The sequence below is a fragment of the Poecilia mexicana genome, unplaced genomic scaffold (assembly GCF_051168715.1).
Source record: "Poecilia mexicana isolate PSO_F unplaced genomic scaffold, ASM5116871v1 scaffold_18, whole genome shotgun sequence".
Classification (NCBI taxonomy): Eukaryota; Metazoa; Chordata; class Actinopteri; order Cyprinodontiformes; family Poeciliidae; genus Poecilia; species Poecilia mexicana.
Window position 1 is genome coordinate 19180973 of NW_028263387.1, and position 12250 is coordinate 19193222.

Sequence of the window (12250 nt, forward strand, 5' to 3'; positions counted from 1 at the left end):
ACTTTGCTGCAAAAGTGAAAGTAGAGGAGCAGTTTAACATTTAGGTTATTGCAAAAATGCACCCAAAACTACAACTACTAATTCAAACTATATTGTTCTGTTGAATGCATGAATGAAGGGGATCACAAGGAAACATTTACTGACAGCCACAACCGGCTTGGTTACATACAAAACTCGTATGTTGACAGTCACAAGGATCCTTGATGATGGTGGTTTTGATGATCATGCTGGTTTTTTAAAAGCTAGATGCTGTAAAGCTTTCATTCATGTCAAATTTCACAATTCTTGTTGCATATTTGCAGCTTTATTCAGTTCTTTAATCGCAAAAGCTTTGGTTTGCTCAAGGAAACTGTTTATCTCTCATGAGTTCTCAGAAAATATGTTGACAGTTTTCCCTTCAGCATTCCAATTAAAGCATCCAATCATCTATTTAAACTCGTCTATCCAGGATCTTTCAGACAGCAACTGCTCTGGTTTCAAATTATATCCGCATACAGAAAGTCAAAATTCTGAGATAAATTCTTGTTTTTCTTTTGGCCCTAATCCTCTTCCGTAACATTAGACTATCTGGTATCTGAACTGAAAAGACAGAATCTATGTTGTAAACATGCTCAGCGAATGAGAAACACATCAGACAGCTTAGTTTGTGAACAGATTTTTCATATTCATTATACCATCCTGGCTTAGCGCTTGAGGAGGAACAGGCTTACAAACCTGCTCTTCATATTTTTCTGATCCAGTCATTAGTTCGTTTACTGTAAGTTGAAACGGTGAAAAGAAAGAAAATGTGACAAGAATTAGAAACTTGTGGCTGTCATTTGATCGGAACAGATTTCATCTGTCGTGACGTAAATATGTGATTATCTGCCAAAAAAAGAAAATGTACAAAATGCAAGAGACGCCTTAGATGTTGTTTTTTCTTCTGCATTCATTTCAGGACATGCACATTCAAAAATATTCACTTTAATCCTAACCTTTTTTTCTTTTTTTCTAAAAGACTTAAATACACTCAAACCTATACAGACACTAAGAATGCTAAACTGCTGACAATACGTATCCACTTAATCTCAAACAAAAAAAACAAACAAACATCATGTTTAAACTTAAATACTCTGCCACAATACATAACAAAGTGGGACAACCACCAAAATAACAAAAAAAAAAAAAAAAAACACACACAGCCAAAAGGATACTGAAGTGAGAGGGGAGTTAAATACAGACTTTTAGAGCTTCATTTCAATTGTTCTGCAAATGTTTTTACTGTTGCGCTCCAACACATTGCAAATTAATTTCAGTTACATTTATTATTATTATTGTTATTGTAGCTCCAGCTTAATGACTTTCTACTTCTTTGTTTTAATGGCCACTCTTTACCATGATGACAGTCAGGGTCTCACACAGGTTTCTCATGTGAACAGAGCGGTCTGCACCTGTTGCATTGTTCTCAATTGTGCAGTTGGTCTTTGTACAGAGTGCAACACACCCACTTACTGCACACAGTTAGTTTGTAGATCAGTCCTTTGAAGTTAAAAGGAACATACAATACGTATATCACCTAAAGAATCATGTTCATTATCTGTCAACTTGGTGTGTTCTCAAAAATGGTGAACTCTCTCAGAAAACATGACCTATCAGTTCAATGATATATTTCAGCAAAACAGAAAAAAAAGATACACTAAATAAACACAACAATGGTTCAACAGACACAAACACAACCATCCGCTGAATAATTTCAAGTTCAAAACGACGTACAGCAGGTACAATATGTGTTCATTGTGAAACAATTTATTAGTGTGAACATATTTAAGAAAAGATGCAGGAAGTTACCCGATATAGTACAAAGTAATAGAGGAAGAAAAACTGTTACAACTCAAACAGGATCATGAATCTTCTGCCGAGAACTTCATGCAACGCGTTCTCCAGGTTTGTCTCTGTTTCGTTTGCTGTTGAGGTGTATAAATCTTTGTGCAGTGATAAGTAGTGGCCCGATACCTGAAAGATTTGCTCCAAGGCTTCAGCAATCCTTCTTGTTAATGGATCTCCACGTTTCCATGTCTGAATTTTAGGTAAATAGTTAAAAATCTCTATATTAAACAGATATGTGTAAGCTTTAGCTGCAGCTGCTTTTTCTACCTGTTGGAATAACAAAAAGAAAAACATTTGTATAGTCTGAGCGTTCACATTTCTATAAATATTTTCTTGGTGACTTATGATCATAAACCATCTGAGTAACATAAAGACAGACTGACCCACCTTCTGTTGGTACGCTTCATCTACAGCTTCTTGAAGATACTCCTGGAATAATTTCTGAAATTTACAGAGAAAATATGTGGATGTGAAAACTGGTCAAATATCTAATACGAGTCTGTGTGTTTAGAGAAAATACTGTCACGTGACAAAATAAACCCACTTTACTTACAAGCTGCTTCTTGTTTGCCACAGAGTTCGTTATGTCCAAAAGTGTTAAAATATGTTCAGCACCACTTTCACTTTCCCTCTAGTGAAGAATAATTAACTTCATCAGACAGTCGTGGATAATTTCTGACACAGTATGTAAGAAAAAGGAGACTTACAAGGAGTCTGACTGATTCTCTTGTTCTCTGTATGCTTTTTATCAACATGTTCTAGAATTTACAAGAAACACAGTTCCACAATTAATCAGGTATTCCATATAAGCCAAAACACATCTTATCTAGAAAAGGCCACTTTACCTGTAAATTATCTTCAAAATCCAGTGACAGTCCGACGTGAACCAGAAACAGCAGCGAGACGATTCGGAAAAGGTTTTTGTTGAAGCTCAGAGCTTCCAGTCTTCTACGTCCTGCTCCAGCCATTGGTTCTGTGACGGATTAAAACCTCGAATCATGATTAAAATAAAAGGAGGTTTGTTTAAAATGCCAGCGATAAAGATCTTACCTGTAAGAGAATCAACGGTGAACTGAATGGATGATAGGAGAAAATAATGGAGCTGTTTCTACAACTGAAAGCAAAAGTAAAGTTATATGGGATCATAAACAAGAAAATAAAAAAACCCAGGAGGAAAAAAAAACATTTACCGACAGCCACAACCGACTTGGTCACATTAAGTGCTGAGACAAAATTTGTATGTTGACAAGTTTTTGTAAGCGAGTTAAAGTTTCACTTTCTGTTGTTTGCTTATTATGTCAACACTAAGCGCTTGACTGGTAGTGTGTGTCAGCGTGTGAGCTGAGCTCTCCAACAATCCTGAACAGAATGAGACAGAGGAATGATGCACTGTTTTATTAGTTAAATTGAAATAAATAGTTCATTTAAATGGAAAATTAGACGTTTTTTACAGGAGAACGGATAAAACCAGAGCAGCCAGAGCTGTTTGCATCTTGACATCTATGCTGGACGACGTATTTTCAGCCACCTAACGAAAGGTAAGATCATTAAAGCTGCAAAACTTTAGTTCAATTTTAAACTTGACTTTTTTAAGATAATTGATTATTTTAACAGAAATCATGGCAGAAGCTGCAGGCAGACGATGGACTGTTATGAGAGTCATCAAATATCTGTTCCTCATCCTGACTCTGCTGTCTCTCCTTTACATCGGAAAGTTACTCATATTTAACAACCCAGTGGTAAACAGCCTTTTAATTTTCTTTCAAACCCATAATGTCTAAATGCACATTATGTTTCTTCAAGCATCATGTCTGGATGCAAATTCATCAGTTGACTTGTTTTTGCTCATTTCAGGACATGTTGAAGGAAAGTTTAAAATCGTTGTTAGAGGAATCAGTGAAGATGAACGTGGGTCTTTTTTCTTTTGTTCACATGTTGGCTATGTTTCCATCATGTGCTTTAATCATGTGTTTTAATGTGATATGAAGTGAAATGTCCATAAACTAGTGCACCAACAGCAGCAGAAAAATCATTTCTGCAATTTTAAATGTTTTATTTTGTACCGTCAGAAAGAAGAACAAAGTAGGCTTGAAACTCTCTCTCGACTTCTGGATGATGCGAGGTCACTGAAAACCGAGGAAGAGCTGGTAAATACGAAAGTCATGTGTACATTTTGTGAATCTTCTTTCTGATCAGTGGCCACTCATGCTTAGATTTGATTTGATTCACTCATTAAAACATTTTATTTGAAAACTTTTAAACACTCTCCATCCTTTCAACTTTCCATAAATTGAGTCAGACAGCAAAATACCTTTTTTCCTTTTTTAAAAAAAAATGTGTTGCTTTGTAACTTGCATTGTTTTGTAATGAACCAAATCATAATATTTTATCATCATGATCTGATTAAATAAACATTGGATTTGTATAAAAGTAACTAGGCTGAATAATAACCCTGGTGGCTCGTTTCTGTATAAGAACTATATTATTTATTGTTGTTTTATGTCTGTATATATGATTTACAACTGTTTAGTCTCAGTTCTTTCCAAATTCCTTATTCTTACTAACTGTAAACAGGGTTTGTTACACCAATGTAAGTTATTTTTTTATGCATTATCTCAAATATTCTTTCTCTGGTAAATTTCAGGAGGTATTCAAGCAGACCCTCAGGAAAGCGGTGAACGAAGCGTTTGAACAAGAGGTGGGTTATGTTAGCTTCGTGATGCTACCAGACTACTTAGTGTAAAACCATCCGACTTCTTTTGTCTTCCTACAGACTGAAATGAAGTACAGAATTGCAGCCTCTATTGACCAGTTCAATGACAAGATAAAGGAGCTGAATCCCAGTCTGGAAATCGTGAAACGGGGATCAAAAACAGATCCAGCAGCAAGACGACTGGTGGTAGTGGTGGAGCGCGCCATGAGAAGAGTGAAGGCCTTCTTAGAGCTGAGACAGCGGGCCTTTGCTGAAGGAGCAACGCACACTGAAGAAACTCTGGATCACATTTCAGACATTTTAAAATCCCAACAGGATCTACATGATGAGCTGTGACAGCTTCCTGTCCTCTGGTTAGACTGGCTTTATGTTTTACTGAGTAAATCATGTTTAAGTTAATTTAAAAATAACAGAATATTTTACAACTTGATGCTTGAAGATATAACATTTCTAGATTTTAAAACTTTTTTCTTTGTTTTTAACTGTTTGATGTTCTTTAACTAATGATTCACTGTGTAGGTAGATGAGTTAAAACCCTAAATAAAAACAACATGGATTGTTTGGAAGTCATTTCTTCTTTGTTCTAATGTATAAATGCTGTATTAAGACTTGTGCAACATTCAGGATGTTTTGGGAAAAGAAGCAAATAAATTACTTTTTTTTTTACTCTGTGTCCCTCCATCCTGTAATCTGAAAACTGTTTTTCTGAATAACTTTTTTTTTTTTTTTTTGTAAACGGTACTAATTTTTCACCACTTTAACTCTGCTTCATTTCATGAACTTTTCTCCATTATTTAAATGTAACTCATTGTATCGCACCGTTTTGAGAAAGTAACTGTAGATCTTTTAACCGGCATCTCAATATGTAAGCAGCTTGTGTGGTTTAGTGATTTATTGTTGCATTAGGATTGTTGAAGTGTGGAGAAAAAGAAACATGAAACTGGACTTAGACAGAATTTATTGTTGGTAATTGTCAAGAATACAGGATGAGTTTATAAAAGAGAAATCACTTCAGTAAGACAGAGCAGAGACAGAATAAGAACATATTACATGTGTTTTTTCTCTGCTAGGTTTGTCACAATAGTTTCCAGTTGTGTCAGCTTCTCTGTGCTGTTCTTGATATTTGCAGCTTGATTCAGCAGCTCTTTAACAGCAAAACCTTTCATTTCCTCCAGGAAGTCGATTATCTCTTTTATGATTTTTAGCAAAAAATTTGGCACAGTTCCCCTCAGCATTTCCACCAAACTGTCCATTATCTGTGTGACATCATCTACGATCCCAGGAATGAAATTAAGGTCAACTGTGTTAATTGCCTGCATGAAAAATAAAAACATAGCAGCATTTTAAACAAGGTAACATTAAAAGTGCTGATTTTTTTTTAAAGTTGTTTTACTTACTTTTCTCCTGGCAGCATCACGTTGCAGTTTCTGAATGTCTCTTCTTATAACTTTCTGCAAATTGAATGATTATTAAGACACATTTAAAATCAAAGTAGAAGATTTAACACAACAAACCAACAAAGTATGTGTTAAAGATTTGTTTCACATCAAAATCTATTTCAAATTGCTTGTTTATTTTAATTAAAAAAAAGTTTACCAGCTCGTCGTCGTCAATCCAAGAACTTGCAGGGCAGAGCAGAGTCAGCAGAACGAACACGAGGAAAACGGCTTTAACTCTTAAGACAGCCATCGATCTGCTTCTAGATCAGAGATCAGCTGCCATCAGTGTTTCAGTTGAAATGCTGAATGATAAAAGAAACCGTTACAAACACAAATACATATTTAATGTTTATCGTACCTTTTTGCAGTTTGAGAAGCTATGCTGTTGATTCATTAAAGGTTCCTTTCCTCGCCTTGATGTGGCAGACCTGTCCGCTCAGCTGCTCGTCCTCTGTGAAAATGAAACAAAGGAAGCATCACAAACGTGAAACAGAAACCCGTGGCTGTTTTTCTTGTTTATTATATTTGCTTACATTTACTGGCACGTACGTTCTTCAATAGGATTTTGACGTTTTTGCTTTTTGCAGACTTAAAAAAAAAACCTGATGTTTGCTGATGTTAACCTATGAAGCGTATGATGACTTTTAAAATGGTTCAAGTTGGTGAAATGCTAAAAGACATGGAGTGAAAGGGAATCTTGCACTAATATTGCACATGCATGCATTAATCGTTCTGTAAATAATGGTGGCAAAGTTAGTCCTGCTGTTTAAAACCAAAGCAAAATGAACCTTAGCAACACCAGAAAAAGACATTTTTACGTTTCCACATGCCTCTCATGTTCAGTTTAAGTTGCCTCCTCTATAAATGCACTATTAATACAATAGCTCTTAGCATTCCAGCTTCTAAGAACTACATTTTCATTTGCTGTTATTTTGTTTTTACTGCACACACAGGCAGAGGAACAATTATTGTAGATATCTGACAAACATGACACATCCTGCAGCGTTCATTCTTTACCTGCACTGACAGGTACCACCACCTTCTGTAAACATTTTTCTGAGCTGCGTTTCCTGAGTCGGTGCTTCAGTTTGTTTGCAAAGCCAAAAATTTAGTTTCTGTAAAATTTCAAATATGCTCCAGTTACCAAAACAACATTTGGATAACTTTCTGTTTTCTAGCTGCCTCAGTTTACTTTTTTCTTCTTTTTGTGTTTTTCATGTGTGGATTAAGTAATGTTGTCACTTTAAAGTGAAACTGAAACGAGCAGAACTGTGCTGTGATCCAATCACGTGCTATGGGTGTGTGATATGCAGTATATTTAAAGCATTTATTGTCCTTCCTTTCATTTCTGTCACCAGTAGAGCAGCTCTCTCTCTTTCTCCTACACAAGGTATGATTAAACTCCCATTTAACAAACTGGCACAAAACTTTTGTCACATATTCTCTGCAACAGGAAATATAACATAAATGTCTTACGTCTGACCTGACTCTCTGTCAAATACATATATTTTTAAATATTTTTGTTTTACATTTCAGAGCCATGATGACAGCGTCGTCCTCGTTCAGAAGCAGAGGAGTGGTTGGGCTAAGAAAATATAAAGATTTTGTCTTCATGATTACTCTGCTCATCCTGCTCTGTCCTGCAAGTTCATTGATAAGCAAGAAGGAACTGGTATGTTTGTTCTTATTTTTAAATTAGAGGAAAATCATAGATTTAAAACGTTTATAATTGTTGTTTTTTCCCCCTTACTTCCATTATAAATGTTTGTATCTTTCCTCTCCTGATTTTCAGCAAAAAATGAATGAAAATATTCAGAATCTACAAGAAGACGCAGCGATGAGAAAAGTAAGAAAAAAACCAAAACAGTATAAAACTATAAAATCATGGAGTGTCGCTATTACTTAATTGTTTTGTTTGTTTGTTTCAGCTTGACAACAAGGTGGACGCGGCGCTGCTGACTTTGTTCCTTGAAGAAGCTGCACATGTTACAGACCTTTCAGCTGAACTTCTTAAGAGTCCGTTACCAACGTTTCCGTTTCTCATTGAACAACTAAAGGACCTGAAGAGATACCTGGTGGACAGCCAGGATGTTATGCAAAAAAAGTTTCAGAATGAAGCCAAACAAGTGAAGCAATATGAAGACAAACTGGCGCGTTTGGAGACATTTGTAGCAAACTTAGCGGAGGAGCATGATGAGTTGTAAAATGTGTATCATGGTTCCAGAACATTTATCCCTGGGAGACCTAATTACCCAGAGCTATAAATCTACCTGGTGTCTATTTGTTGTGTTTAAGAAAACGGTTCTGATAAAATGTCTGAATCAGTTTTATTGCTTTTTAAAGAACAATAAAAAAAGAGGTGAGCTATAATAAAAAGACCTCGATAAACTGGTAAATAATTCTTATGCTGAAATAGATTTTAAATGAGATGCTGTAATGCAGTTATTGATGAAATAAAAGTATAAGCAACACTCCTTTTTCAGTGATTTTATTCAAACCCTCTTGGGAGTTACACATGTATTTAATGAGCACATTTTCACCCTCATGGGGGAGAATATAAATGAATGAATGAATGAATGAGACCTGCAACGTTCTTCTGATCTTCAATAAAACCCTAGATTACACTTCATACTTTAAAATTCATGACTTATTGCAGTTATGGACTCAGAAAGTTAAAATATAAGAAGAAAGAAACACCATAAAAATCACATCAAGCATCATTTTTATTATTTTTTTGAAATGCGGTTGGCATGGCAACAAAAATAATGACCTCTCCCAGAAAAACACAATTTGATAATTCAGGCTTGAAACAGAGCATTGATTAAAGGTATATGAATAAGTAAAAAAAAAAAGAAAAACAGTTTAACAGACACAAACAATCTTCCCAGACCGAAAACATTCAAGTTCTCCATGTGCATTTACCTTAAAATATTCCTATTATCCAAGTAAATATCCGGTAACATACCTTATACACTGCTACTACGCAAAGCAACAGAAACAGGAGAATCATCATCACTCCAACAAGAAATGAATGTTTTATTTTGATTTTAAATTCTTCAACGCATACTCCAGTTTGGTCTCTGTTTCCTTTGTCTCCCCTGTGTATACGCTTTTCTTCAGCTGCAAGTAATTCCTAAGTATCTCAAACACTTGGTCCAGTCTGCCCAGCAGTGGATTTGATGGAGTTTCCACTTGCTGCTTTTTAGCAAAATATTCTAGGACCATCATATGAAACAGTTCTCCATATACTGTAGTTTCAGCTTTTTTTTCTACCTGTAGGATTAAAAATCAAACATTTAGATAGTTTCAGTTTTAAAATATTTTATTAATCTCTTAGAAACAGCTAATATCTGAGTGATATAAAGGCAGACTGACCCACCTTCTGTCTGTATGCTTCATCCACAGCTTCCTGAAGATACTCCTGAAATATGTTCTGTAATTAACAAGAGGAAAAATGTGGAAATGAAAACTGGTTAGATATTGTGTGTTTAGGAAATACTGTTGTCATTGTTTTAACTTTTGACAAAATAAAACCAAATTACTTACAAGCTGCTTCTTGTTTGCCACAAAGTTTGCTTCATCCAAAAGCGGTAACATAAATTCAGTACCAGTTTCACTTTCCATCTAATGAAAAAATAACTTTATCAGTAGACAGTTGAGGTCTGTTTGCTTTCCATGTAATATAGAGAATTTTTTAGAGAGCATGTAAGCAAAAAGACTTACAAGGAGTCTGACTCCTTCTCTTGTTTTCTTCATGCCATTCATAATCTTGTGCTAGAATTTACAAGAAAACAGTACAGTAATTACTCATTTACAACTATCTAGGTGCTAAACATGGTCCTCAACATGTAAGAACATGTAAAAGTCATTTTACCAGTTGCTCAGTTTGAAAATCCTGTGACAGTCCGACGTGAACCAGAATCAGCAGTGAAACGATTCGGAAAAGGTTTTTGTTGAAGCTCAGAGCCTCCAGTCTTTGTCCTGCTTCAGCCATTATTTCTGGGATTGAAATACTTTAAGAAGTCAAGAAAACCCACAAACTGTGATGGATTCAATAATAATAATAAAAAAATTCAGGTTTTTAAAACTTAATTAAAATTGATGACTTTCCAGATTTAAAGATTCTACCTGTGGGTGAATCAAAGATGGACTGAATGAATAATAGGAGAACACAACACAACAGAGGCGTTTTTAAAATTGAAAGCATGTGAGTTCTAATAAAGGGAGGAACTGCGAGCAAGAAAAACACATCTGATACTTGCATCCAGCTCGGTCACATGACTGGCTATATATAAAAGTAGTTACTTTGTTAGTTTGTCAGACAGACACGCTGTCAGTTTGTTTAGTCTACAGGCCATTCAAGACTTAGAGAAAATAAAAACAGTTTATTCAGCCAAATTAAACAGAAAGCAGGACTATAAAAAGCATTAAAGCCTTCATAACCAGACACTTGAAGATTGATTTAGTTTGACAACCAATAAGACACAAATACAAAACATAAATTTTGAGGATCCACACAACAACCAAAAATTAAAGAATTTCTTACCCACACAAAGAGCAGAGGAGCAATTATTGTAGAGCTCTGACACAAACATTTCACATCCTGCAGCGTTTGTACTTTACCTGCACTGACAAGTTCCAGTACCTTCTGTCAGCATTTGTTTGATCTGCATATCCTGAGCCGGTGCTCCAGTTTGTTTCAAAGCCAAGAAATGTCAAATGTACTCCAGCTACATAAACATCTTAATGTAATTTGGATACGTTTCTGTTTTCTAGTTCTCAGTTTAATTTTTTCTTCTTTTTGTGTTTTTCATATGTGGATTTAGCGCGTTGTCCCTTTAAAGTGAAACTTCAAAGAGCAGAACTGTGCTGAATATCATCCAATCACGTGATATGGGTGGGTGTGTGTGTGTGTGTGTGTGTGTGTGTGACAATCCAAGTATATCTAAAGCATTTATTGTCCTTCCTTTCATTTCTGTCACCAGTAGAGCAGCTCTCTCTCTCTCTCTCTCTCCAACACAAGGTATGATTAAACTCCCATTTAACAAACTGGTACAAAACTTTTGTCACATACTATCTGCAACAGGAAATATCATAACATAAATGCCTTACCTCTGACCTTACTCTCCGTTAAGTAAATATAAACATTTTTGTTTCAGAAGAAACCTCAGAGCCGTGATGACAGCGTCGTCCTCGTTCAGAAGCAGAGGAGAGGTTGGGCTCAGGAAATATAAAAACTTTGTCGTCATGATTGCTCTGCTCATCCTGCTCTGTCCTGCAAGTTCATTGATAAGCAAGAAGGCACTGGTATGTTTGTTCTTATTTTTAAATGAGTGGAAAATTGTAGCTTTAAAAAGTTTATAATATATATGCATTGTTTTGTCCCTAGTTATTTTATTTCCTCTGTAACACGTTGTAAATGTTTGTATCTTTCCTCTCTGGATTTTCAGCAAAAAATTAAGGAAAATATTCAGACGCTACGAGAAGATGCAGCAATAAGAAAAGTAAATATAATACACAACACATATCTTTATAAAGTCGTGGAATGCACAATAAACTCATTTAATCACATATTTGAATTTTTGTTTGTTTCAGCTTAGCAACAAGTTGGACATGGTCCTCCTCTCTTTATTCCTCGAAGAATCTATGGATATTCTAAACATTGAGAGTGAAATTCTTAATTGGTTGTTAAGTTATGGATTTCCCAATAAAGAATTAGCGGACATTAGAAGATTCCTGGCAACAAGACAAGCTTTTATGAAAGAAAAGTTTCAGAATGAAGCCAAACAAGTCAACCAATATGAAGAAACTCTCGCATATATAGAGACTTTTGTAGTAAACTTAGCAGAGAAGCATGTTGACCTGTAAAATGTGTATCATGGTTCCAGAACCTGTATATCTAGGAATCCTACTTACCCAGAAATATTCATCTTCTTTGCTGTTTCTTTTTTCTTTTCTTTTTTTTTGTTTTATAAAATACTTCTGCTAAAATCAAAAAATCTGCTGACGTTCATTTATTTCTGCATCTATAGCCTGTTAGTCCTTCCTAAGCTGAAGTGCATTTTGAATGAGATGTGTCTAAACGTCCAGTACAGTTGCTGAGTGTTGGTGTGAGCGATTGACTGATTAAATAAAAGTAAAACCAATTATTCTTCTGCAGTGATTTCTTGAATTGTGAGGCCAAACAAACAAAACTAATTTTTCATAAAACCACATTAAAAATGTTAAACAT

At 35.2% G+C, this 12250-nt stretch overlaps 3 protein-coding genes and 3 long non-coding RNA genes across 11 annotated transcripts; 3 read left to right on the top strand and 3 right to left on the bottom strand.

Annotated features, from left to right (window-relative positions):
- Positions 1-910: 910 nt before the first annotated feature.
- On the bottom strand, positions 911-3100 carry LOC148154126 (uncharacterized). 2 transcript variants are annotated; one of them, XM_088015363.1, is made up of 7 exons: positions 3057-3100; positions 2917-2980; positions 2712-2839; positions 2574-2624; positions 2420-2497; positions 2254-2307; positions 911-2133 (listed from the first exon to the last, which is right to left on the bottom strand). In XM_088015363.1, exons 3-7 carry the CDS (start codon positions 2832-2834, stop codon positions 1864-1866), a joined length of 576 nt encoding a protein of 191 aa, XP_087871489.1. In that variant the 5' UTR covers positions 2835-2839; positions 2917-2980; positions 3057-3100; the 3' UTR covers positions 911-1863. The 2 variants fall into 2 exon arrangements, with proteins under 2 accessions (XP_087871489.1, XP_087871490.1); XM_088015364.1 differs by lacking the exon at positions 3057-3100 and having other exon boundaries at positions 911-2055; positions 2917-3048.
- A 119-nt stretch (positions 3101-3219) lies between these two features.
- LOC148154127 (uncharacterized) lies at positions 3220-5242 on the top strand. The gene is made up of 6 exons (XM_088015361.1): positions 3220-3404; positions 3481-3605; positions 3721-3774; positions 3936-4013; positions 4511-4564; positions 4640-5242. Exons 2-6 carry the CDS (start codon positions 3486-3488, stop codon positions 4913-4915), a joined length of 582 nt encoding a protein of 193 aa, XP_087871487.1. The 5' UTR covers positions 3220-3404; positions 3481-3485; the 3' UTR covers positions 4916-5242.
- Positions 5243-5520: 278 nt separating this feature from the next.
- Positions 5521-7169, bottom strand: LOC106907803 (uncharacterized). The gene is made up of 5 exons (XR_015766029.1): positions 7036-7169; positions 6377-6469; positions 6176-6278; positions 5977-6030; positions 5521-5892 (listed from the first exon to the last, which is right to left on the bottom strand). It is a non-coding gene; the product is annotated as an uncharacterized LOC106907803 (long non-coding RNA).
- A 171-nt stretch (positions 7170-7340) lies between these two features.
- On the top strand, positions 7341-8489 carry LOC148154128 (uncharacterized). The gene is made up of 4 exons (XR_015766032.1): positions 7341-7408; positions 7555-7690; positions 7811-7864; positions 7947-8489. It is a non-coding gene; the product is annotated as an uncharacterized LOC148154128 (long non-coding RNA).
- Positions 8490-8723: 234 nt separating this feature from the next.
- LOC106907806 (uncharacterized) lies at positions 8724-10924 on the bottom strand. Of its 5 annotated transcripts, none has more exons than XR_015766031.1 (6): positions 10147-10552; positions 9893-10017; positions 9742-9792; positions 9565-9642; positions 9398-9451; positions 8724-9291 (listed from the first exon to the last, which is right to left on the bottom strand). XR_015766031.1 is itself a non-coding variant. In XM_088015365.1 (6 exons), exons 1-6 carry the CDS (start codon positions 10689-10691, stop codon positions 9055-9057), a joined length of 609 nt encoding a protein of 202 aa, XP_087871491.1. In that variant the 5' UTR covers positions 10692-10924; the 3' UTR covers positions 8724-9054. The 5 variants fall into 5 exon arrangements, 4 of the variants coding, with proteins under 4 accessions (XP_087871491.1, XP_087871492.1, XP_087871494.1 ...); XM_088015365.1 differs by lacking the exon at positions 10147-10552 and adding an exon at positions 10642-10924 and having other exon boundaries at positions 9893-10031; XM_088015366.1 differs by lacking the exon at positions 10147-10552 and adding an exon at positions 10565-10922.
- An 81-nt stretch (positions 10925-11005) lies between these two features.
- Positions 11006-12169, top strand: LOC106913529 (uncharacterized). Its single transcript, XR_001417307.2, has 4 exons — positions 11006-11041; positions 11178-11325; positions 11469-11522; positions 11614-12169. It is a non-coding gene; the product is annotated as an uncharacterized LOC106913529 (long non-coding RNA).
- Positions 12170-12250: the final 81 nt, after the last annotated feature.